The sequence below is a fragment of the Pteropus medius genome, unplaced genomic scaffold (assembly GCF_902729225.1).
Source record: "Pteropus medius unplaced genomic scaffold, Ma_sr-lr_union100, whole genome shotgun sequence".
NCBI lineage: Eukaryota > Metazoa > Chordata > Mammalia > Chiroptera > Pteropodidae > Pteropus > Pteropus medius.
Genome location: NW_024344378.1, coordinates 43,237,264 through 43,264,847, shown reverse-complemented (window position 1 = coordinate 43,264,847; position 27,584 = coordinate 43,237,264). Strand labels below are relative to the sequence as shown.

The 27,584-nt window shown below is 36.1% G+C and overlaps 1 protein-coding gene and 1 pseudogene across 3 annotated transcripts in view; one reads left to right on the top strand and one right to left on the bottom strand.

Moving 5' to 3' along the window:
• The window catches only part of TET1 (tet methylcytosine dioxygenase 1), a 106,690-nt gene that overhangs the window by 77,830 nt on the left and 1,276 nt on the right, over positions 1 to 27,584 (bottom strand). For 2 of the 3 annotated variants that reach the window (XM_039871963.1, XM_039871964.1), the window contains exons 1-2: positions 19,780 to 21,669; positions 38 to 91 (exon numbers count right to left, since the gene is read on the bottom strand). In XM_039871963.1, coding sequence (XP_039727897.1) covers positions 38 to 91; positions 19,780 to 21,669 — 1,944 coding nt within the window. Of the gene's footprint in view, positions 1 to 37; positions 92 to 19,779; positions 21,792 to 27,584 lie in introns of those variants that run through there. The other variant, XM_039871962.1, reaches the window with a different exon arrangement.
• LOC120610079 (uncharacterized) lies at positions 6,765 to 6,883 on the top strand (annotated as a pseudogene).

Genomic DNA, 27,584 nt, shown 5'->3' with positions numbered 1-27,584 from the left:
AAAAAAATCAAATATGATTTAATCAATAGCTGATTACCTTTAAAACTTTGGGCTTCTTTTCCCTCTGGGGCCTCTTGTTTTCCTTTATAACCTAAAAAAAAAAAAAAAAATCAAATTGCAAAATAAGCCTCCGTTTAAGAAAAAAATTAGCTCCCACCCCCCAAAAATTTTTGGCTATTTCTGTATAAAACTACTTATACCATTTAAAATCATCAACATGTTTGCTAGGCAGAACCTAAAGAGCTTATGTAAAATGTATACTTTAAAAGTCACTGAAAAAAAAAAAAAGCCTTGCATGAAGATGAAGTAGGGAAATACCCTTTTTTCCCCTTAAAGTCTGTCTTAATTAGCCTCTGCATTCTTCACAGCGAAGCCCACGAGGTAGCCATCTTGCTTGCTTCTGCAGAGGAAGCCTCTACAGTGGAACAGTTCTGCAAACTGCTTTTTGGTATTATTATCATGGTGTTTAAAGGCAGCCCTGGCCTGCCAGCACTGTAGACGTGCTGGGCATGCCTTTTGCAAAAACAGCCCCACGAAGAGTGCAGCCAATGGCAATGCAGAGCTTAGCAACTCCAAAGTGATCTTCTATGCCTAGCCTTCCTAGACAAAGGATCTCCTGTGTGGCTCCGCTCTCACCACAGGACACAGGCAGCCACAAGCTGCGACATGGAGTTCGCTGCAGAGGATCTGGTCGCGCCGAATTCACAGGAGGCTTCAGCAAAAACAATGCATACAAATCCCCCAGGTCTCCACCATCAGATCGATGGCGGAGTCTCCCTGATTAGTAACCTCTTGGTGGCTCCGAGGACAGGTCTCGGCGGGGGGAGGCGTGCGCGGCCCAGCCTCCAACATACAGGAGATATAACTGAGCCGAGGGGGGCATTTGGGCTTGCTGAAACTCTGGAAGGTATTGTGCATTTTTACTTTATAAGGCAAGGCTAAATATTGGCGATATTTAAGGCAGGGAGGTTATGTGAGGACAGTGTAGGCTCAGCTGTTGGGCTGCATGTCTCATTCCTCGGGAACCACACCTCTTTGCAGCAGGCTCTTTGCCCAGAAACACAGCAATTTGATTTCTGTCAATAAATGTCCAATTACAAAGGCGGATTAAAAAAAAAATAATAAAGCCACTTAAAAGGAAAAGGACAGGATGAGGACAAGTGGGGGGAGGAGTTTTCAAAATACACTTGCCACTCTGTGTGGCTGGAGAGAAAAAGATTTCTCTCTTGCTCTGTACATTTCCGGTGACCTTCAATTGCTAAAGAAATCCCTCCCAGAAGGCAGACTCATACCTTTGGGACAAAGGAGCATCTTTGGCTCCTCTGTCACCCAAGATCATCAACTGTCACTGAGCATCTCTCAACAGAGCTGCCAAGCAGCTTCCCACGTGGAGCCTGTCTGTACCCTCGGCTGTTGGTTAGACAGGGCTACCCACTTCCCAGGGATTGGGACCTGAGCCAGAGAAAGAACAAGCTACCACCCACATTCACACACCTGGACTGCCCCTACATCCAGTGGGTGGTAGGCACTGGGAGAGGTGGGCACCACAGTTGGAACTTGCCAGACCCTAGAAATGGCAAAGCCAGAGGAGTCTGGCTCCCTCCCTTTAGCCCCCTGACCATGCAACAGCAACAGTAGAGTAAGAACCAGTACAACTGCTGTGAGCTGGCAGGTCTCAAGGTCACTGTCAAAATGGAGTGCAGAGGCCGGTCACAGTCCCATCACAGCCACCTTGACAGCTGCACAGATCTCGAGAAGACAGCCTCAGCTTCGCCCCTACAGGGCCAAAGATTCAGCAGCACATTTGGGGGATTGGCAGGATGGCCTCCCTGGCTGCTCAGCCAAAGATGGGTTTTCCACTTGCAGTTGGATTCAGAACAGATTCCCACAACCAGAAATCAGGAACAGAGTGAGGGCCAGAAGGCCTGTATTTCATCACCCTTGATTCCTAGTCTTTCGGTTTGCCACAAAAGCACACTTTCTGTGTTGGAATGGGAAGTCCAACATGCATTGTTTTCCCATTTTAAAATCTCTCCCTCACCCACTCACCCTCAAAATTTTTAACAAATGTAAGAAGCAAGCCTACTTACAGCAAAACCAGTGGATTCTGACCTAACCACATCCACCAGGGCAACTTCAAGCACACTGAGCCCACACTAAGAAGTTCTCTGTGGGGACTGAAGCAACCATGAAATAGGTAGAAAAACAGAGTCAAACATAAGATTTGAAAATGGGTGCAAGACCTTTTCTTAAAAATAGATACAAACTCTGCATTTCTTTTTTCTTTGATTACAGTTTATAGTCAATATTATATTAGTTTCAGGTGTACGACATAGTGGTTAGACATTTATATAACTTATAAAGTGATCCCCTCGATAAGTCTAGTACCCCCTTGATGCTATACAGTTATTATTATAATATTAGTAACCATAACCCCTATGTACATTTTTTTCCCTTCAGAGATTTTTTTGTGTGGTAAAATATATATCACATAAAATTTGCCATTTTAACCATTTTTAAGCGCACAATTTGGTAGCACTAAGTACATTCACAGTGTTGTGCAACCATCACCACTCTCCATTTCCAGCAACTTTTCATCATCCCAGACACTGCACCCATTAAACAATAACTCCTCATTTGCCTTCTCCCAGCACTCGCTAACTTTTCGTCTCTATAAATTTGCCTATTCTAGGTACTTCATACAAGTGTTATCGTACAATATTTGTCCTTTTATGTCTGGCTTATTTTACTTGGCATAATGTTTTTAAGGCTCATCCATGTTGTAAGATGTATCAAAATTTCATTCCTTTTTAAGGCCAAATAACATTTCATTGTGGGTATAGACCACGTTTTCTTCATGTTGATGTACATTTGGGTTGTTTCTACCTTTTGGCTATTGTAAATAATTTTGCTATGAAAATGGGTGTACAAATATCTATTCGAGCCTCTGCTTTCAATGCTTTTGAGTATATATTTTGGAATGGAATTGCCAGATCATATGATAATTTTGTTTAATTTTGGGGGGAATTGCCAAACCATTTTCTATAGCAGCTGTATTATTTTACATTCCCATCAGCAATGCACACAGGGTAGCCCTGCATTTCTTAAAGCGTCTTACATTTCAATTACAGATTATGCCCACACCCTGAATTCTTAGATATAATTTTCAAAAAACATCAACATTTTCCCAGGTTGATTGTTCAATATTCAGTAGAGTGGCCATGATATATTAAGATATTATTATATATTTAAAATCAACCTATTATCTATGTGATCCATATATTTGCCTCAATAAAATAAAATAAAATCAGGCTGAGAGTGTTAGGTATACTGAATATCCACATTGGTGAGAAGTCCATTCTTAAAAGCCCTGTGCACAGGCATTTTTCACTGCATAGGATTCTCATGAAGCCATACACCTTTGCACTTGGCAACCTAAGCAAACATCGAAGGTCTGTTTGCAATGTTTTATAAAATGAGTTAATAAATGAAGCCAAATCTCACCTTAGTTAAATATGAGAGTGAATGAAAGTGACCAGAGCCGATATTAACTCTAAATATCCAACTGATACTACACCATGAACACAGAATAGATTGGGTAACCTCTATGGTTACCATCTGTTCTAAATCCTATACATAGAGATTTGACAGTCTCAGTTCAGGGCTCGGGTGACAGCAAGCTTTGATGGAAAGAATAATCAGAAATTACTAGCAGAGAAACTGAAGGTCAAGAGAGCCATTCTCTTATTATTTAGGGCGAAGAACACGCAACTAGATCCTGTAAAAAGAATGACAGTAGAAACTAAGAAATATTGTGTTACAATCCTACTTATTCAGAACTTATTTTTGTCACTTAAATCTATGGTTTTTTCCCACAGGAATCATGATTTTCAAATTACATGAGTTGGTATTTAATTTTGTTATCACACAGGTGTACTAGGTTCTTTCAAATATTACAAAATGAGATCTCTTTTCTCTTAAAAGATCTTTACATGATTATAGAACCATACAAACACTGACTAGGAGGAGTCTTCTAAATTAATCTCAGGAGTAATTCACTTTTCGATCAAAATTGACAGCTCTGCAGCATAAAATCCTTCCAAAATTAGCTATACTCTCCTCTCCCATGAGATCCCTCCATATTCTTCTTATGTATTGTTGAGGAGTCATAGTTTTTGCAGAGATAAATGCATAAAGATATTCCAAGTACCATATTTTTTAAACTTCCAATCAATAAGAACAAGGAAAAGATGGCTCATACTTTTCACAATCCTAACATATCTTAAAGTTAGTTTGGGTTATTTCTTGTGAAACATAGAAATATGTAAGAGTAACACTGGGAATATTCCTGGGTGACTGGGTCAAGCAATAATGGTCTGAGTATAGGTGACCAATCCACTTGCGCAGGCTTTCCCTGGCTTTCCTCCCCCATTTCCTTCTCTGGGGCTTATTTACAGTAGCCCCTTATCCCTCTAAGGGGTCAGGTCTACCTAGTATAGATCCACTCCATTCCCTCTACTAGTCCTGCTCACCGTTGGTAAAAATAACCGCTCTTCAGTAGCAAGAATCAAGGAATAATTAAGCAATGATCTTCAGTAGTGGCCAAGTGAGAATCACTGACAATGAGGTGAATCATAAATAATATCAGCGACTAATGGGGCTGAAATATTACCTCTCCCCAATTTCTCAACAATTCTTAGTACTAATTTGAAATTGACAGAGCTACTTCCTCTATTAGAGTCTAGATCCATTAATTTGTCAAAAACAAAGAAATCACAGAGGATGTAGCTATTTAGAAAAATTTCCCTAAATGATATATTAAAGTTTGCTTCTTATAATTGCTAGTCTGTCCTGTGTTTTTGTTCAGATGACATTAATTATTCAGGAAGGATTAACTTCTCTAGTTTCTTAACTCATTTACTAGAGTCTTTACACAATCTATGGAGAAGCAAGATTTATCTGCCTAGAAATAAGCTTCTCTTCCAGCTGTGTAACAGTGTACTGGACTGATGCTTCTAATGTTTAGAGTAAGGGATGCCTTTCCTTCATTCCAGGAGAATAGAGAACACCAACCATATCAGACGTACTGCTTAACACCTGTGGGATCTCAGACTTGATGAATAATTCTTTTCCATAGAGCTTAAACTCAGGTAGAGAGATGAGAGAAATTATAGTTTTTTTAGGGTAACCAAAAAAATAGACAAAAAACTTGCCATTGAGCCCATAATATTTATAAATAGAATGCCTACAATTAATTATTTCCAAAGTCAGCTTGCTTTTCCTTCTATCCAAATATTTATTCAAAGGGCACGTTAGCTCTTATTTAAAATGAAATAACAGTCCTTGATATTTTACTGGAAATATTTCTTCTTACTCGCTATGATTTCTATGTCTCAAGCTTTCAAATGTAAAGCCCTTTAGGAATACCTTGTAGGGTCAAGAGATAATATGTTTGCTGTAACAAGAAAACAAAAAGGTTATTTTTACCACAGTCCAGCTTAGAAGTCAATAGTTAAGGAGCTCAAGCTTATAATTGTGTTAACTGCGCAGATTTAAATGAAAGAAAAAAAACTTGACTATCTTTACTAGGACTGTTTTAGCATAAACAATTATAATGGCATTTCTGTAGGTACTCTTACTGACTGGTGTAAAAAATGCAGTTTTCACTAAAACCTGTTTGATTTACCCGACTTTCAAATACTTATTCAATGGGTACATTAGCTGTTAACATTTAAAATAAAGTTTTCTTGCTGTTTTTACTAGATATTTATAAACTATGAATTAATTTTTTCCTTGCCCATAACATCAGTTCTTTCAAGAACTTTTGAAAATATGTCAAACTGCATTCACTAATGCTGTGATTAAGTTTTTAACTTTACGAAAATATACTCATATTTTTACAGGGCTATGTCCTCCAACCATCATCATAAATTAAGTGTTAGTGGGTTTTGGGAGGATGAAGGGTCACTATACCCAAGAATTCTCTAAATCACTACCTATGCATGTGATTAAAAAAAAATCATTTCAGATGTTTGGAAAGTATTATTTTTTTCTGGACTGTGCACCTTAAAATATTATATTATACAATATCAAAATATTATCTTATACGAGATCAGTATGTCCCTGTTGGGATCCAAATCCCAATGATGCTATTAACTATAGGACCTCGAGCAAGTCAACAACCTGTAGACTCAGTGAGGAACAATCCTAACATTAGAGTTTAATGCTATAATGGCTATGACTTTGAATAGTATGTAGTACGACTTCTAGGTGGTTCTATTGTATCAATGGAGAATCATGGCTGTCACTAATTTTAAAAACTACGTACAAATAAATAACGTAATGAGCAATTAAAACTCACTTAATATAAATAATTAGAGATGTTCGAGCACACAATATTTTGGGACACTGGAACCTTTTCCAGATAAATAAAATAAGATTTCTGCTAGAGTTAGGGCATGCTAATTCCACCAAACCATGATAACATAATCTTACATTTACTAGCTTAAAAGAATATGAAACTTTCAGTTCCAGTGGTAAAAGAAGTAATGATTTACAACAACCCTCCTGAAGACAAGCAGAATAGCTAAACATCATTTAAAAATGTCTGCTTGGAGGCAAAGGAGAGTGAAAAATTACCATGATAGCATAGAATTATCAGACCAGGATTCAACAGGGGACAAGGTCCAGGAAGGGTAAAAATATTCTAAATAAAAATAACTAATAGAGAGAAGTTGAAAAGATGGTTAAAGAGAAATGTAACCATCTACAGCCGTGCTGCCCTGAACAAGCCTGATATCATCTGATCTCGGAAGCTAGGCAGGGTCGGGCCTGGTTAGTACTTCAATGGGAGACCACCTAGGAAGACCAGGTGCTGTAGGCATAAAAAAAATAAAAAATAAAGGTTCATAAACTGACAAGTCCTTGCAATCTGTGAGGTCAACCAAGGGTTGCCTTGCCTAAAAAAAAAAAAATTAACAAAGAGAAATGTAACCTTGAAATGAAAAGATAGAAGCAGTAGAATTGGCAAACTGAAGTTTAAATATCTGATTCATGTCAAAAAAATTATATTTTTTCAAAATGAACCTATAAAATTTTTACATATCTCTTTCAAAGTCTGAAAGATAGCAGCAATAACCTTAGCATGACTGTCTTCGACCAGTCTACCTTCTGGTCCTCTCCATCCTACAGATTCTTCACATTATGCTTGTTGACCCAGCTTAGGAAAATGGTGGTTAAAATGAGCATATACCATCCATGCCAAGGGTTCTAATCCTAGATCAACTGTGTGGTCTTAGACAAGTTACTTGGCCTCTCTAAGCCTCAGTGTCTTACTTTATACATTGAGGGAAGAATGTATATTTCATAGGGTCGTCATGAGTATTGAATGAGACAACTAGCATGTCAGTGCTTAATACAGTTAAGTACTAGGCACTTAAAGTACTCACTACGTAAGAGTTGTTACTAACTCCTCCAGGTATCAATGTTTACTGTATACCAGTTCCACATCTCTGATCAGTTATCACTCAATTCAACCAACATTTTTATGGTGACTACCAAAAACATTTTTATGGTGACTACCACTACATAGGGAGGGAAATGAAAGGCAAGAAAAAATTCTAGTTTCTTCAGGCAAGCCAGTGAAGTCTCTACATAGTAAAAAGTAAAGTTCACTTATAACTTTGAATGACAAAGTAAAAAAGAAAAGATTAAAGATAGCAACCAAAAGAAAAAAATAGATAAAATAGAATGTCTCAAAATTGAAAACATTTGTTTCAAAGGACATATCAAAAGAATGAAAAGACAACTCTTTGAGAGAAAATACTTGTAAATCATACATGTATTAGGGGTCTAGTATCCAGAACATATAAAGAACATTTGCAACTCAACAACAAAAAGACAAATAATCCAATTTTTAAATGGGCAAAGGACTCTGCTATGGTCTGCATGTTTGTGCCCCGCCCCATTCGTATGTTAAAATCCTAATATCCAATGTGATGATATTAGAAGGTGGGGTCTTGGGAGGTGCTTAAGTCATGAGGGTGGAATCCCCATGAATGGGATTAGTGCCTTATAAAAGAAGTTTCAGAGAGATCCCTAGCCTCTTCCACCATATGAGGACAGTGAGAAGGAGCAAGCTGTGAACCAGGAAGTGGGCCTTCACCAGAATTCAATCATGTTAGCACCTTGATCTTGGACTTCCCAGCCTCCAGAACTATGAACTATAAATTTCTGTTGTTTTCAAGCTACCCAGTCTGCAGTATTTTGTCATAGTAGCCCATAGGGACCATGACAGATTTGAATAGACACTTCTCCAAAGATATACAAACAGCCAATAAGCACATGAAAAGATGCTTGACATCATTAATTATTAGAGAAATGCATATTAAAACCCAGGTGAGTGAGATACCACTTCACACCCACTAGAAAGATAATGATAAAAAAAAGTCAGATGATAACAAGCATTGGTAAGGATGTGGAAAATTTAGAATCCTTGGTACATTGACTATTGGAATATAAAATGGTACAGCTGCTTTGGAAAAGTTTGGCAATTCCTTAACAAAGAGTTATACCCTATGACCCAGCAATTCCACCCCTACAATTCTCTATCACATATTCTAGGAATATACCCTAAATATTTAAAAACAAATGCCCATACAAAAACCTGTACACAAATGTTCACAAAAGCATTATTCCTAATAGCCAAGAAATGGAAACACCCTGAAAGTCTATCACCTGATAAACGTTTATACAAGATGTGATTTATTCATACGATAAAATATTATTCACCTTTAAAAGGGAATGAAAAACTGATACATGCTACTACATGAATGAAAACATCATGCTAAGTGAGCCAGACACAAAAGACAAAATATTGTATGATTCCATATATGAAAAGTCCAGAAAAGGCAAATCCATAAAGGCAAAAATAGATTAGTTGTTGCCAAGAACTGGCGGGGGGGGGGGGTGGGGGGGGGCGGGCAGGCAAGGGCGGCGGTGGTGCTGGAGCAAGAGGAAAATGACGAGTGACTGCTTAATTGTACTAGATTTCTTTTGGGGGTGATGACAATGTTCTAGAATTAAGATCGTGGTGATGGTTATATAATCTTATAAATATACTAAAGACCACTGAACCATACACTTTAAAAAGAGTAAACTTTATGATTTGTGAATTATATCTCAATTTTAAAAGCAGATTGTTCAATTCTCCCATATCATAGCAGAAAGAGTACCTCTACTACTTGCTAACTATGAGGAATTAAACACATTTTTAAAGTGAGTTTCTATTTCTTAGTCCGCAAAATGAGAGTCCTAATACTTAAACTTCATTGGTCATTGTCAGGATCGAATATGGTAACATTAAGCCCTTTGACACAATGTCTAGTCCATAGTGGACCCCCAATAAATGTTAATTTCTTTCCTTATTTCTTCTTTTGTCAGTTTCCTGTGTTTCGAGTCAAAAAATTTTCAATTCTGTTAAAATCTTATCTACCTAATTAGCAATGAAGATTTAGTTCCCTGGTTGTTGGATCTTTAAAAAAAAAAGTTAACCACTAGTTTGTTTTCCTTGTTTTATTGATTTTTGTTTTAACATCTCATAGAGCACTATAAGGGTCTCTAGAAAATGGAATTAGGTGAATAAAGAAGATAATTTAATTTCTATGTTGCCTAGTAGACAAATTTCCCTGCAATTCTGTATTAACTTCTAAACAAGTTACTTACTCCTACTAGTATACAAGAAATTAACATACATACTTTTCTCTCTAAATCTAAACTATATAAACCCCATCTGAAATTCCATGATTTAGATCAACCGTGGTCTTCCACTGTTTTGTCCTCCCACTTTCTCCTGCCTTGATCCTACTTTTGCTCTTTAACGGAAAACGCACCACAAAATGGTATTGATATGAAATATGATATGAAAATAAGCTGTATAGAGTAAATGTGTAAAATACCCCAGAAACACCAAAACCCTCTCATTATACAAGGACAAGAAAATAACTATGGCATTGTCGTCTCACTGGAAACCACAATTATAATTCTCTATCACATGGGAACAGTGAAACCAATTCATTCATAATACATATTAATCCTCCAGCAGGAAAAACGCTTTTGCATTTTGAAATGGTGTGTACAGGCCACTTCTGAAGACTTCAGTTACTTTCCTTTAAGTAACATAAATCAAGTGGTAAAAGGAAAGTGGTGAAAGTAATGAAATGACTATGCAAATCTCTTCAAGGACATAACAATAACTACCACATTTAAGCATCTACTATATAGCAAGCACTGTGTCTGACCCTTTATAGACACCTCCTCTGCTCACGATGTTACAAACAAAGCTATTCTCACACTGATGACCACATGGGGGAATATGAAAACTCTTAGTATAACTGTGTTTTACTTAACCATAGAAACGGTTGTCAATTTCATTCCTTCAAAGTCTTAAAAAGTGGTATGATTCTCTTGTTTTTCTTTTGGAGAGTAGAAAACATGACTTACACCTTCTGTAAAATCTAATGAAAGCTATGGACCATCTCTCTAGAAAAATGCATATAAAATATATTGCACATAATTTTGAGGGGTAGGTTAAGCTATGGTTTATCTTTCCAGAAAAATGCATATAAAAACAATATGTTGCATATAATTTTGAGGGGAAGGAACCAACAGAGCACTGAAGCTCATCTAGATTAAAAATCTCTAATGCAGAAGTTCTATTTTTATGATTTCTGAAACATCACATGAAAGACCAGTGTTGGGATCATTTTAAGTAGGATCAAATTAATCAGGAATTCTTGTCTACTAACCAAAAAATATGTGGAAATTTTAGCGAGACTAAAGCACTAATAATAGTAATTTTTAAATTCTTTTGTTTTTTTTTCCATAGTAGCTAAAAATATGCCAAGTCCCTAATCTGATCTGGCTAGTACCCAGTCATTAGTTAAGAGATATGCTGAAATACCAGTTCAATCACCCTCTTTTAGAGGGCATTAATATGTGTTTACCAAAAAGAATATAATAGAAACTTTAGTTTCTCATTTTGGGAGACCGAAATGGACCTGACTTTCTAAAAAAAACATATCTGTACCACGAACTTCAGGTTTCCAAAAGAGGTAAAGATTTAGAAATTATTAGGCAACAACTCACTAGCAAAATGCTAAATATTTTAGTTATGCTAATATATTTAGCTTGAAATAAAAGACTAATGATTTCAGTGTCAGGAAATAATCTGAAATGGGAACCAAGCTTTATACAAAAAAAAGTTCACTACCACATGAAAATTTTAAAGAAACTGAAGCATCCAGCAACAAAAAATAATTTAGTAGGTTATGTTCATTTACCTAAGGGAATATAACATTTTAAAAAAATATTAACAAATATTTAATTACAAGGGAAAATCTTGATGATATACTGAATGAAAAAAAGAAGAAAAAAATTTACCCATTTGACTTGGACTATGTTATTTTCATAATGCAGAAAGAATACTGGAAGCAAACATGCCAATATATTCATGGTCTAGGTAGTAGGATTATAGGTTTTTTTTCCCTCTGCTTCTAAACTTTCTAAATGCAAATTACATTACTTTGATTTAGCATGTTTTATTACTTTTTAAAGTAACACAAGCTCGTTATGTAAAAATTCAAACTACATAAAAAAATTAAACAAAAACTTAAAGTTACATATTTTCTAATCTACTCAATACATGCCCCCTTCTCCATCCAGAAAATTCTAATCCTCAGAGGTAAAACTACCACACTTTGGTTTGGTAGGTATCCTTCTAGCATTGTTTTTCTAAATTCCATTCACAATTAGAAAAATACAAGATTTTGAGCTTTCATACTTTTTTCCTTTAGAATTTTGACTTGCCTAAACATTGCATGTCAGTATCATTCAATCACAAATGTATATGGCAGCAATTTTAAACAACATAGGTAGTAGAGCTTTTTAACATATCTTTAAAGCATTCTGGTAAAGTTTTTACCTTCCTAAAAACTTTTTTCTCAAGTCTTCTATTTGAATTTGTTACAGATATCCCATGATTCTAATAACATTGGTACTTGAAAATGATATGTATAGAATAAATTCCAAAATGTTTTTGGGTACTAGCTGCTAAGATGATATATTAAGTATAAAAGGAATACGATAAATGGTTTATAACACACTTTTTAAAAAGACATTGGTAAGAAATAGCCTGAATCTTATAATTTAAACATCTCAGTTTTAATCACTGCTCTTTCAGCAGAACACCATGCCCTTCTTTTAAATACAGTGACTCAGTATTAATGGGACATAATTAACTCAGAAAAAAGCAAAATTTTTCTTTTGTTGCTTTCATAACACATAGAAGAGCTGAGGATAATTAGCCAAGACTTTCTGGATACTCATGACTGGACCACTGAGTCTCATTACCAGGGTAATGACCTGAATTACTTAGATTAGTTTGATTTCTTTGCTACTTGTATCTTATTTAAGTATGATAACACAAAAAGACCCAGCCTTCTTTCCTTCTTGGTAACAATTGTGCTATATCATAGTGCCACAATGACTGGCAACTTTATAAAGAGAATGACTTTTGTAGCTTTTGAACTATCAGCTCTCAAAATACCACTCAGAATTGAAAAACCAAGAGGTTGACCAACAAAAATAGATATGGAATCAAGCTCCATGGCAAAATAAACATGTACCATACTACAGTGCTCACTATTATAGAATAGTATAACTTAGATTATGCTGAAACTAAATAAAAAGATTAGCCAGTTTCACACTTTTATTTCCTGGATAAAATGATATACAAAAAATGACAAGATAAGATCATACCACAGTGACAAGATTCTAGAAATTAACACCCACAGGTCAGAATCAATCACAATCAGCATGGTTTTATTGACATATGATTTATGCATGCAAGAACCCTAGATCCCAAAGGCTTTTTTTTTTTTTCCTATGGTCAGCTCTGTGGTTAGGTATGCTACTGAAGTCTCAGTAGTGATCCAAAAAGATTCCTTAAAGGCATATTTAAGGACATATAACATCTGCCCTCAATTGAAGGAGTTGGTAGCAAAAATTTGTTCCATATGCCATATACAACATATGCCAAAATGAGATCCAGCTGTTTGAAAACACTCAGAAAAGCAATGGCCAGGAGAGGGTTGCCCCATCCCCACTCCCACGAAAATGGATAAACTAAAAAGTATGTCAACCAATTCTGAAATAACATATCTGGAACCACATTGTTAATCACATTATCAATAAGATAGTGGACAGTCAATGGTTCAAATTGTATCATATGATATTACTTAACTTTTAGCTTTTCAAGTACAGCCTAAGTAGGTATTACTATTTTTCCAGGTGAAATCTGCATTAGCTAAGAAGACGGCACAGTAATAAATAGAATACTTCACAGTGTTACCTAGTACACTGCTATTTAATCTAACCAAGCATACAATAATCCGTTAATATTTTTTTGGGGGAAATCAATATTAACTAGAGTAAATGCAAGAGAGATTATTTTACTTCGGCAACCAACTCATAAATAGCTTGTTTAGTTATTTAATTGTTAACTAAACTTTATGCTATACCAAAATATCAAGAGATTATAATGCAATACCTCACCCTCAGAAGCATATCTACAAACAACTGTGTTTTTTTTCTTTTGTTGTTATAAACATTAAAAATTATGTGTGAATGTGTAGCCTGGCTAAAGCACCTATCTCTAAAAAGTCCCTCCCCCCACTTTAACTTCTATCACTATTCAATGACTAAGGTAATGCATATTTCTCAAAATGTTAAAGTACAAATACACATGAGGAATACATAGCCAAGAGCAAATTCCTACATGATTATGAGTTATAAAGTTAGTGGTTTTAATTATCTGTATTTCTGAATATGGAGAACACTGAACAAAGCTTAGCAGAAAGACAATATTTTATCTCTTAACCAAAAGATATCTCTAGGAAGACTATGTAGCCATCTTGCTGTACAATTAAGAGAAATTCTTATTGTGAGAGATAAAAATGTAATCTATGACCAAAATTAGTAAATCAAAAATTGTTTTTACTTCTCCTGGAGATTAGCAGTTAACATTTGAGAAGTGGCATATGTCTTAGGGGCTAAGCATATTATAGAGAAAAAAAATTTTTTAACAGTTCTGTTTCATATAAGCACTAACAAAAAACTACCAAATATTAACATTTTAAAACTGTAAATGTATTTTCTCTTCTAACTCCAACTCTCAATAAGTAAGATAATTCTAATGTAAGGAACAAACAAATATATTATTTGCTTATCAATATTCTTAGGTATTAAAGTAAATGGCCTTCGATCATTGATAATAGCGTCAAATAAATATCAATTTTTTTACATAAAAAAATCAGAAAAGAGAAAAATATATCAAATACTAGGAATAAAACTAATGACTCCATATTGAAAACTACAAAACATTATCGAAAGAAATTAAATGAGTTACATGAATAAAAATATATCATCATTTGTATATAAACTATACTTCAATTTAAAATCAATCAATCAATCAATTTAAAATATATATATACCATGGTCATGAACTGAAAGATTCAATATTGTAAAAATGTCAATCTCTCCAAATCATGTACAGATTGGACATAATCACGATAAAAATCTCAGTATGGTTTTTTTGGGGCAAATTTAAAGCTGATTCAAAATTTTTAATGAAAATGCAAAGAACCAAAAACTTGCCGAAATCTATATTAAAGAACAAAGCTGAAAGACTTACTATCAGTTAGCTTGCTATAAAGCCTAGTAAATAATGACAGTTCAGACACAAGGATAGAGGCCAACAAAACAGAGTCTAAAAAACAGATCCAGAACTAATCACCTGATTTATAACAAAGCTAACACTATAATAATGGGAAAAAGATGGTCATTGCAATAATGCTGCTGGTCAAGTAGATATACATATGAGAAAGAATGAATTGTGACTCTTATCTCACACAATAAACAAAAGTTAATTCCAGATATAGTGTACATCTAGATGTGAAAGATTTTAAAAAGTCATTTTTTAAGAAGAAAGCAAAAGAGAACATCTTCACGACCTTGGAACTGGCAAAAAGTAGACTAATTTTTCTTAAGCAGGACAGAAAAAGAGATCATAAAGGAGAGGATTGGTAAATTGGACTACATTAAAGAATTTCTGTTCATTAAAAAGCATGATTGAGCAAAAAGTCAAGTCACAAAATGGGTACAGATATCTGTAATTATATATTTAACAAAGGATTTATATCAACAAACACAATGAAATCATAAATCAAAACTGAAAAGGCAGAATAACCAAAAATGAACAAAAGACTTAGGCATTTCAAAGAAGATACCTAACTGACTAAAAAGCATATCAGAAGTAACTCAATTTCATGAGACATCAAGGAAATGCAATGTAGTGATACTACTGCACACTCAACAAAATTATTAAAATAAAACATATACAAATATACATATACAAATATATACATATACAAACATATACAAATATATACAAATATATACATATATTTACCAAAGACATTTATGATTGTGTTCATGATAGTAGCACTACTGTTCATAAAGAGCAGGATAAATAATATGTTGTGGTACATATGTACAAAGGAATACTATATTGCAATGACAATGAATATCTGTAACTATAAGCGACATATGAATAAATCTCATAAATATAATATTAAGCAAAAGGAACCAAAAACAAAAGAGCATAAGACAATGGTTCCTCATTTTCTCAGAATGAACTTCTCTCAGAGAGCCTTTGCCTCTCCAGGCACTGTTGGATGGGTGGGTCAGAATTACTGCCAGAATTTAGTAGAAAGATGATCAAATACATTTTTCATGATCAGCTTTGTCAGTGATAAAGGTAATCTTCGGGGGCAGAGGAAGAACAAGAGAGAGCGAGAGAATATGAATATCATCAAGTATAAGGAAACCCTGAAATAGAAAATACACAGAAACGAATTAATTAAAACTATATTTTAAATGAAGAATATAATCACATAGAAGGGTGAAGATGGTGCACGTGTGAGAGAAAAATAGAGACAGAGAGAAAGAACTAATTTAAGTAATTTTTGAACACAGCACTGACATTCCAGTAACCACGATCACATCTATCATCAAGATCTTGGTTTCTAAGTATCATTCTCTGCTAAAAGGAACCAAGTTTCCTTGGATAAATAGCTGACTTCAGGTCTGGGTCAGGACAGAAAGTAGAAAAGCCTAGAATACTTGTGCCAGAAAATAAAGATTTATTCAAAGAATGGGTTGAAGGTGTTCCCTGGCCAAATTTGGGACAATCTGAGCATCAAAATAAATAATGATAATAAAATATTATAACCTACTGAATATAATAAAAACCTACAAGTTCATATTGAAATAAATAAAATTATAAGAAGGAAAAGCTCTTCCTTAAAGTTTAAGGCTAAATAATACATTTTGAATAAATAGAGAATCGCCATTTAGCAGCCATCAGGCAAAAATCACCAATGATTGTTAAAACTAATAAGTGAAAGTTTGAGGGGCAAAATAAGTGGTCTGTACTTGGCGAAAATAGCAAAAGTCATAAAAGACAAATATTGAAGAACTATTCTAGACCCCCTTTCCCCCAAAAAAGTACACTGTATGATTTCATTTATATCAAACTCTAGAAAATGCAAACTAATCTATAGTGACAGAAAGATAGTGTTTGCCTGAGGAAGAAGAGTACAGGGAGGAGGCTAGGCAGAAAGAAACTTTTGGGAGTGATGTTTTGATTATAATGGTTACACAGTGTACACATATGCCATAATTATCTAACTGCACACTTTAAACATGTGCAGTTTATTCTGTCAATTATATCTCCATAAAGTTTTTCAAAATTTGAGGAACTGTTCCAGGTTAAAAGAGGCCAAGAAGACATTTTCTTGTAAGTGAAATAAGAATAAAGTCTATGGGTTAGATAATAATTATAGTTCAATGTTAATCTCCTAATTTCAATAAGAGAATATCCTTGGTTTTAGGAAATATATTCTCTAGTATGTAGGGACAAAGAAATACCATGTCTGTGGCTTAATCTCAATTGTTTCAGAAAAATATAAAGAGCTGAGTCAGAGAGATAGAGAAAGAGAGATAAAAAGATAAAATAATGTTAAAATATTATCATTTGGCCAAAAGATATGTCAAATTTTCTGTACAACTCATAACTTTTCTATAAATCTGAATTATGTCAAAATGAAAGTTTTTTTTTTTTTTAAATAAAGTATGTGGTGTTTGGAAGATTATGACCAACAGCCAAGGTCTTTCATCCCTTAACAAATCTTTTTTCCCACCCCCCATACTAACAGAACTTGACAACTTGACAACAGTGGCCACACTTACTTGCCAGAGCATGTTTACATGTGTAAACTACACACCAACATCTAAATTTATAAACCTGACTATCTGAGTTACAAATATATTCTCTATATATTAACTAAGTACCTGCCTAGACAGGCACTAGAAAAACAAAGTGCACTGATATGAAACCAACGGAACACACAAGTACAGCTGGGGCACCGTGAGGAGTGAGTGAATGGGTAGACTTTGGTCAAATAGGGAAAGGAAGATGTACCATGAGCATGAACACTGAGGCGGGAAGATGTATGGTTAGCTTGGGGAAATATAAGTAGCCAGATACTGCTGAAACTTTAAATACAATCTGAGAAGTGACAACAAAGTAGACAGAGGCAATCAGCTGTGCCAAGATCTTGAAGGTCTTGTGTTGCATGCTAATGAATTTTGCTCTATTTTCTTTTGTTTTCAGTGAGATATACCATACATACAGAAGAGCATTAAGTGTATTTAAGTAAGAGAATCAGAGTTATCAGAAAGAAAACTCAAATCGCACTAAGGAGCGCTTGTTGTTTAACACCCTGACTTCCCTGCTGCCTGGTACACTCACAGCAAATCTCCAGTGCACAACTCAGAGTAGAAGTGCAATAAATACTTGCAGATAATAAAAAGAGCACTGAAATTGTCCCAGTAAGAGATAAAACCCTTAACTACAGCAGTAACCAAGAAAATGGAGAGATAGAAGTGCTCAGATCTTATAGAACAAGAGACTCTAGAAGAAAGAGAGAAAAGTATCAAGGCTGACTGAATTTTACCTTTTGGGTGACCGTGTAGATTACAGATAAGCCATTGAACCAAGTACCTAATGCAAGAGGAAGAGTAAGTTTGGGAAAGAAGAGAACAAATTTGTTTATATCTATTAGAGACAGAGTATCTTTAGCAAGCATGTCATTTGATAATATTACAAAACAGGAGCTTACAAGGGAGGTGTCTGCTAAAGACATTGCTACTAAGTGTTTTAGATGTAGGTTTGTAAACTGTTAAGTAACTGGCAACATTGTGATAAACTCATATTACAAAGTAATTTGAGTAAAGGAAGACTATTCATTGCAGTAAAGTTTGCAATAACAGAATATTTTAGAAACACTTTAAATACCCATCAACAAATGTTTGGTTAAATGTCTGACCTTTTGTTTGCAATGGCTTAGTCAAATAGGAAGTCAGCATTTTTGCAGATAATTTAAGTCAAGAATGAAATAGAAAAGACTGACTGAATTTAAGTTCATAATACTTTTAAATTCATCTATTCTGCCATAACTGTATTCATAATAGACACAAAATAAATCTTAGCTTCAAGTGAGTGAGCTAAAAATTAAAAACACCATAGTTGACAGGTGTTTTAAACATCTGAAAAGCCAAGTTTGAGTATTAACCAAGCTCCATAAAATCCTTTAAATGAAGTCTAAGTCAACCAATACTTTTACTACCTTAGGTTCATAAACTATAATGAGAACTAATGTCTATATATCACTTTGGAGTTTACAAACCATTTTCAACTTCCTTCTTTTTCAACTTTTATTATCTTATTTGGAGATACAGGATTCTCTAAATCAGGGAGCGGTAAAAGAGACAGAGTCTTGCTATGTTGCCCAGGCTGGAGTGTAGTGGCTATTCACAAGCACAATCCTACTGCTGACTGGCACCAGAGTTCTGACCTGTTCGTTCCTGTCCTAGGCCAGTTCACCCCTCCTTAGGCAACCTGGTGGTCCCCCACTCCAGGGAGGTCACCATAATGACACCATAATGACACTGAACTTAGTGCAGGCACTACAGCCCAGAATCCGGGGCTCAAGCAATCCTCCAGCCTCAGCCTCTGGAGTAGCTGGGACTGCAGGAATGCCACCACTCCGGGCTCAGCTTCTAAATACCATTTAATCCCAACAATCCTGTGAGATTACAGCAGAAGTGGTAGAAATCACCTGCCAAAAATCGAGAGGAAAGTTGTATTATTGTTATACGTTCAAGGCGAAGTTTCAAGATTAAGAATACAGACAGTTTATTCTTTCAAAAGAAAAGAAATTTAATTCCTCGAGTGTCTCAAGCTGCAAGGAAGTTAATGAATTTGTTCCACTCTTAATTTTTAAATCTGTAACTTCCAAAAAAAGACACACATTTAGCCGAAATGAGGCATAGTGGAAATATTTGCAAAACCACATTTAATAAAATTTCTCTATGTCTCCATCAAATCCTATAATCGAAGAATTTCTGAGACAAATTCTAAAAATAAACTCATGTATCACTACAGAAGACATATTGCAGGGAGGTCCAGATTCATACAGATAACTTAAAGCAACATTTTATATCACAGTAAAAAGATATAATACTGAAGCAAACTGCCTCTGCACAGATCACTCTACCAAATCTCAAAGGCATCTCCCAGCCCCGTGGGTATTTACTTACCTCCAAAGACACAATGACGGATGGTTTTTTTTTCAGTTCCTCACATTTCCTCTTCTTACAAATCTGGTGGCTGTTCTTTCTGTTCTTGCAGTAAGTACATTCACCACAGTTGGTCTTCTGCTGGCAGGGCTCACAGATCCCACATCGCTTTCGTTTCTTCTTTTCCAATGTAGGTAGCAAAGTTGTATAGGAAGGAGAAGAGGAGGTACTGGCAAGTGACACTGGCCTAGACACCACTGTGGTGTTGATCTGGGAGTTCCCACCTTCTGGTTTGCTAGGATCAGCTTGGGAGTATTGGGCAATGCCCTGTGAAGCATGGTAGAGTCCCCTCTCAGGGGCTAATGTGAACCCCTGAGTGTTAGCTGGCAGAAAGCTTATATGAACCTGCTTCTCATTTTCTATGTTGCTTATAGCCATTATTGGAGGTACCAAACTTATCTCTGAGTGTGATGATGGTTGAGGAGTGTAACCTGAGCCGCCCAAAGGCAATATCGGCATAGCACCCTGGACCTCAAGGCCATATGAAACGGTACCCTGGGGATCAGGCCATTCTGGGAGAGTATTATAAGTAGCAATTGGGTTTAGAGGGGCAGGAAGAAAGATAGGTGGGTCTGAGACAGTACCACCACCCATACCAAGGATTTGTTGGTCTAGGATAGCACCAAAGACCTCTCCTTGGACTGAGATAGCACCAGGGAATTCTGGTGGGTCTTGGGTCTCACCCAAAGCCTCTCCATGAACTGGGTTAGCACCAGGAACTTCCCATTGATGTGGGACAGCACTAAAGGCCTGTCCTAGGACAGGGGTGGTGTCAGGAACTTCCTGTTTATCTAGAGTAGCTTTGAGTACCTCTGGATGATCTGGTTTAGCACCAAGGGTTTTTTGTTCTGAGCCTGTCAAGAGGAGTTTTATTAATGAGGTAGGATACATTGACCCACCAATAGACAAATAGTTTCTAAGGTCTAATTCAGGTATAATAACTTTATTAAAGCTGGAGGTGGGGCGGCAATCATGTTCACTTTTGATGGGCTCCTGGTAAGAATCAGATAGCTTAAGAGATTCTACTCGTGAACCCAAATCTTCTAACTGAATGCTAGAGTTTCCTTCAGAGGTAACCTTGAGAGCTGCTCTTTGGAGCAAAGGAGCACACAGAGTGTCCTGAGCAAACATTCTAGGGGAATTACTGATATCATTCAATGTCTCTTTAGAGAATACTCCTTCACCATTACAGGTGCCTTCCAATGACCCAGAAAGGATCTCTGCTGCAGGACCACTGTGAATGGGAATATTTATTTTGGAATCCTCAGCCCTTTGGGACCAAGACTGGGCTATCTCTTGGCTCTCACCTTTAATTAAAGATGCATTTTGTATGCCAATTAGATTCTCTATATCGGGAGGAATTAGGGGGTCTTGCATTGAGACAGAATCGTTTCCTGAGTGCTTTACTCCCATGTTAGTGAGTACCTTATAATTACACTCATGTTTCTTTTCTAAATTTTTAGGAGGTGGAACTTTCTTGGGTTTGGCTATGACTACTGGAGGTTGGGAGAGTCGCCTGCTAAGAGAGGTACTTCGGAGAGCCATTGTAAACCCATTGCAAGTTAAGGATTCCGGGTTCTGAAAAAGAACCTCAGTCCTCTCCAAATTCATTCGTGCTGCTCCAGCTCTCGTCAGAAGGCTTCTAACTGGCATTGGTGGTTTGGGTTCTGTTTTTTTCTTAACATCTCTTTGTTGAATTAATTGCTTTAATTTCCCAGGGCTCATTGTCTTGACCGATGCCACATTTTTGTTGGCTGCCTTGGATGTCTTCTTCAGCTGACTGTTTTTCTTTTTGTTTAGATCTTCCCTCCTGACTAATTTGGAAGGCCTTGCATGACGGGATCGAGACATAGCTACGGAGTAGGAAAAAATGAAAGAGCACAGGAAACAGAGTCATTGGTCCTTCAGAAAGTCTCACTTTTGAGGAGAATCTGGATGCACCATGGTCGAGCTCACTTGCACAAGGTTTTGGTCTGAAATAACAAAAAAACATTGGAAGTGAGTCTTTCTCCTACACATTTTCCCTTTCAAATGGGAATATTTACTACCAATTATTAATTAAAATTAGGGAACTGAAGATTTTTGCTGCAAAAGGAAAATATAGACATGCACACAAAAACACATATCATTTAAATGCTGGATTTACAATAAAGCTCCTTTAATTACTGTGACAACTGATTAAGTTGATCAAGTTCCTTTAGATTGGAAACTACAACTATTGTTGTTACATGGAGTTGAAAGCTCAAATCCCAATCTTCACAAATTTGGATACTTAAAAAATTATTTATTAATCTCTTTCCTCAGCACATCACCATATAGGCAGAGAGAGGTATCATCTGTTTGACAACAAAGCTGGTAAAAACCAGAGGCTTATATAATCCAAGAAACTCTACTCCTTGGAGATTCAATAATGTTAATACCACATTCCAATTAACAATCCACAAATTTTGAGCTTTTTCCATCCACACAAATGATAGCATAAAATCTTGGGAGTTACCATTAACAGATTAGGCTACAAATAAGACTCACTGGTCCAACAAGTATCTGTCGAGTACCTACTATGTATAAGGAAGGCACTATAGCGGGCATTGCCCACACTCAGAAATGATCCGCTTCTTCTCTTTTACTCAACTAATCCAAAAACTGATGGTTCTAAAATCTCTTCCATCAAGGGTCTCAAAAGTCTCAAGGTGAATGCCTAGGCCATGAAATTGGAAATAAGAAAAATATGGGATAATTAACACAGCAAAAGATGTTAAGCAAGATAAACGAGAAAAAAGAAAATAAAAGAGGGATGACCAAGAACCATCATCAATTGCCTTTTAATCTCCTCAGATTGTTTATCCTGACCCAAAATGAGACCAAGGTTTGAAGGAGGATGAAGCTCACCATAAAAAAAAAATATATGTGTAGACTCTCCAAAAATCACAGAACCAACAGTGTGACAACAGACTGGGTGATAATTCTTTAACAGTTGACAGGTTGTTGGATTTTGAGAAAGCATATTGTAGGAGAATCGTTACCAAAAACTGGTCTGCCATCAAGTGATCACAGTCTGTGGCAAAATGAGGAAGAAAAAATGAGGCAGTATAAATCTTTTCACAAAGTTGAATAGATGCATTTAAACAACTCTCCCTTATTCTGAAATTATGCCTTCCTGTTTTCTCTCACTAAAATGTAGTAAAAGTCTTTTCTTTTGTGAAAAAGGTGGGGGATAGGCTTTATTTATTTATTTATTTTTAAAGTAAAAATTTGACAGCCCTCTATCATACTCAAATTTTTCTTTTTTGTTTTTGCTGTACTGATCTGATCCAGGTAATCCCTAAATGCATTGGTTGGTTTAGTGGCTACAGAAGGTATCACATCAGAAAGCCCTAAATTTGAACCTGTGATTATCAGCTATGTCCTTTAGTAAAGTACTTAACTGAGTGTCAAGGTTTCTGCATCTGAAATGAGTTGTTTTGAGGTATCAATGGGCTCCTACAGGGAAACCTAGGTTTCATCCTTGTGATATGAGGTTGGGGGAGGAGGGAGAGGTAGGGTAAGAAGGACTTCTGAATTATGCAGACTTGGGTTCAGTTTCCAACTCAGAAACATTACTAGCCATGTGATTCTGACAAATTCCTTAGTTTCTCTGCACTTCAGTTTCCTTATGTGTAACAGAATAGGAAGAATAATAGTACCAACCTCATTGGGTTACCATGAGAATAAAATAAGATGCTATATGTATGTAAAGGCTTATTAGCACAGGGCTGGCATATAATAGATGTTTAAAAAATGAGTTTTTTTTAAAGGCTGATTACAACTCCAAATACAAAAAGTAATAATAAGAGAAAATAGGCCAAGTGGTAGTTATTATTATAGAACTAGTTTAACACAGTCTGCTATATAGCACAAGGCAAGATCAAGTTCTTTTGTTTCTGTTCCCACCTAACACAGTGCAGGCCACACACTATAATAAAAGATCTCAGAGCACAACTCAGAGTCAAAGCATTTTGCCTTTAAGAAAGACTTTTTAAATAGACATTAATGAAAACCACAAGAAAATAACATTTTGATACAACCGTGCTAAATACAAACACTAGGCCAAAGAATACTTCACTCGAGTTCTTGGCAGCCAAGCTTACTGCTTTCTCCCTTTCTTAAAAAAAAAAAAAGAAAAAAGAAAAAAATGGCTTGCAGTAACTCTTTGGCTGTGAAAAACTATTAGATATTTTCTCCAAAAACCACTGACTTTTATACCAGCATTTTTAGAAAACAAAAGACATTTGCAATTGCAATCTCTAGAAAGTCAGCAATCTTTATAAGAATGTTTTTTCAGATAATCAAAAGCAATCCATTCCATTCTCTAGAAATTCAACAGTATCAGTATAAGCATGCTTTTTCTCTTGTATCAAGATTACGTTGCTAAAAAATTATTAGGAGCATGTCATCTAGGTATTATAATCAGGGAAATTAAAATTCATATACGTAGGCAAGTAATCTGGACATGCCAGAGGGTGTCATGGGATCTGTTTTTGAAAGTAGTTTATAAATCAATCTCTGTCTCTTATATATTCTTTTATATTTTTAAATTGAAGTGCTTTAAAAATTCAGACTTGTAATTAAGATAATGTTGACCAGTCAGGCCTTATCTCTTAAAAAAGAGCCTGCCAAGGAAATGGAAAAGGTATGAGCAACATTGATTGGGAAGATGTGGCCTCTTTAAATGGTAACAGCCTTTTTATGAGATCATGAAAGAGGCCAATGACCCCTGAAAAACACGACTGCAGGGGAGAAACCACTGGGTACCACCCAGCCAAAGAAACAGACAATCAGAAACAAAATAAGGGCTCCCACAAGATTCTAATTTTATCAACCTTGGCTCCACTGATGAAATGTAACCTTTAGTGATAAACCAAGTTACCCCAGAGCTGAACTCTGGGAGAAGAGGCTGCAATCTTCTTCTGAAATTAAAAAATAAATAAATAATATAGTCCATTCTATTAAATAGGTCCATATTTAAATATGGAATTATCCCCACAGAACTCCTTAAATTTATTTTCCTTAATAATCTATAAACAATATTAAGTGCTCCATTTCCTTTTTTTTGGTGCTTTTATTTATTAGAGTATTTAAGTTATACAAAAAAGGTACATTCAGAACTGAATACTAATTCCACTTCCATTTTTCACTTCTGATGAAAACTGACATTTCGATTATTTCTCAGAATCAGTTTTATTCTACCCTAGAATATATTCAAGAGTCTGAGTGCTACAGAGATAGCTATAGGATAACATGACCAAAGAAGAAAATAAGAGCATGATGCCCTTGTTACTAAACGTATACAGTAGGCTCATGAGGGGAACCATATCTAGTTAATGGACTCTATTCTGAGTTATTTTTGTGGAAGAGAAGAAAAATAAAACAACTCCCACTCCCCCAACAACTGTGGGATGCAAAACATTACTTATTTAACAAATCTTTTCACCAGAGGGTATGAAAACCCTTTACCCACAATTAAAAATTTTTTTTCCTAAAATGTCCTTGTGAGATAGGGGACTGGAGTGTATGAGATCCAAACATTATAGGCCAAGAGATAAGAGGCCAACTCATAATATGAAACATGAAAAGACACAATGCTAGACCCAAGTTAAAGACTGGAGAAGTGGGAAGAACAGGCCCCAGGATGAATATTGATAAACAAGGCCTATGTAAGAATCTGCTAATTATTCACATAGAATTTAAACTTAATTAACCAAATTGGTAAACAAATAGGATCAGATTTTTGCCTCAATATTATGTGAGCGTACTAAGTAATTGTAATCAGTCTTTCTTTAAAGAGAGGTGTTTTTTCATTTGTTTGTTTTTTTTACAATTATTAAAGTAATCACCTGGCCTAGAAAATGAAAGTTGACTTCCTAAACTATATCAGCTGTCTGTAAAGGACAACATTCACAGTACCATGTCAAAGTCTTCTCCCACTTAAACCCCCTCCTCTTTCTGGACCTCCAAAAGTCCACTAGGCAGGAAGTGGCTGAACTGATATAACCATCCAGCCTGCATGTCAATTTAAAATTATATTGCAATCCTTCCCACTACCAGCAGTGGCCAAAAAAGTGGTATTTGCATACATATAGCTAGTTGAAAAAGTAACGCTGTTTTCATAGTCACTTCATTCAGAATTTAAAGGCTACTCAGAATTTAAAGGCTACTGCACTTGACTGAGAAATACAGACTTAAAATATTTCTTTTTAAAAGGCACCACCTGGCTTAGTTTCCTCGAGCAACTAAGTTCTACATCTAAAGGAAGAGGAGGAGGTGGGCGGGTTGCTTGCAGTTCCTAGATAGTTTTCTACCACAGGAAGTGTGAGAGCCCTCGGCACAAGGAAAGGCTGTTCAGGGAAACTCACTAGAATGCCAGCAGATTTAGTCAAAGACTCCTTCCATATGTAAAATAACCCTGCTGCCCTGCAGAGAGCAAGAAAAAAAAAAAAGGCCAAAAAGGGCCACAGAAAAAAGAAGGGAGAAGTTAAAATGGAGATAGAATGACCCTCTAAAAACAAGAAAAGCATAAAACACATTTGGGAAGAGGGAAAAGCATGAGAAGGAAAAAAATGTCTAAAAAGAAAAAGGCCAAAAGACAGAGGAAAAGGAAGAAATTTATGGTAATGAAGCTAGAATATTAAAAAGACAACTGGGATCAAAACACTAAAGACCAAAGACAGAAAAACAGAGGGGCGGGAGGAAGAGAAATTTAAGTGTGTAGGGAAAGAAAGATGAAGACGCAAAGAGGAGGGTGGGGGAGGGGAGAGACAAACCAGATAAAGAAGATTGGAGGAAGAGAAAAGGAACAAAGGGCAGGGACCGTGGTGATCCAAACCTCCGACCCATCAGTTCTGGTATACCGGAGCTGAGAGCGATAAGCTAACTCCCATTAAAATGGTAAGCGATGGTCCCAGAGCTATAAGTCTGAGCTATTAATCTTTGCAAGGAAAAAAAGACACTGTAAGCTAACACCCATATATCTTGATTGTGAAGTTTAATTTAAATTCTAGCATGGTTTTAAATACTGTCAGAGGTTGACAAGCAATCTTACTAAGATCCCTTAAGTGAGAAGGAAAGGGACTCAGTTTTTAACCTGTGTAGCAAAACCAGTAAAATCAGGAAACACACCCCAAATCGTGTTTGCTAAGTCTTTAGTTCTTGGAAATAACACGGACTAATCTCCAAACATTTCCTTTTTTACGCACCTATCTGCGTAAATCCGCCCCCCACCCCCGTTCAACTGTAGTCATAAATTCCTAATATGCCCCCAAATAACTCTTGCCCCACTGGTTAACGAGCGCCTTTTCATATTCTTTTTGACATCCTGAGGCCTAAGGAAGCCAATCAACATTTTTGTTTTATTTTATTTTGTTGGGAGGGGGAGGGGTAAACGATGAGCACATTTCGGTTCAGGGCCGACCTGCAGTTGCTGCCCAGAGCGCCGCCCTTCAACCCATCCTGGTGCTGCCGGCAGCGCACCCCGCCGCTAGGTTGTGCACCTAATCTTTTCTTCGCTCAAGGTCTTGAAGCACTTTTCAAACATTTCTTCGTAAACTGATCATTACTATGGTGGATTATGCAGCTCATTTTGTGAGGGTGGAATCTGGGAGGAGAGGTGGCGGCACAAGAGTGACCTATGCAAGATAGTTAATTTGGAAGGAGGACGAGTTGGGGGCGGGGGGAAACCTCCTAGTTCAAGCAACATTTGTTCTCTTGATGATACATTAATTTTTATTGGC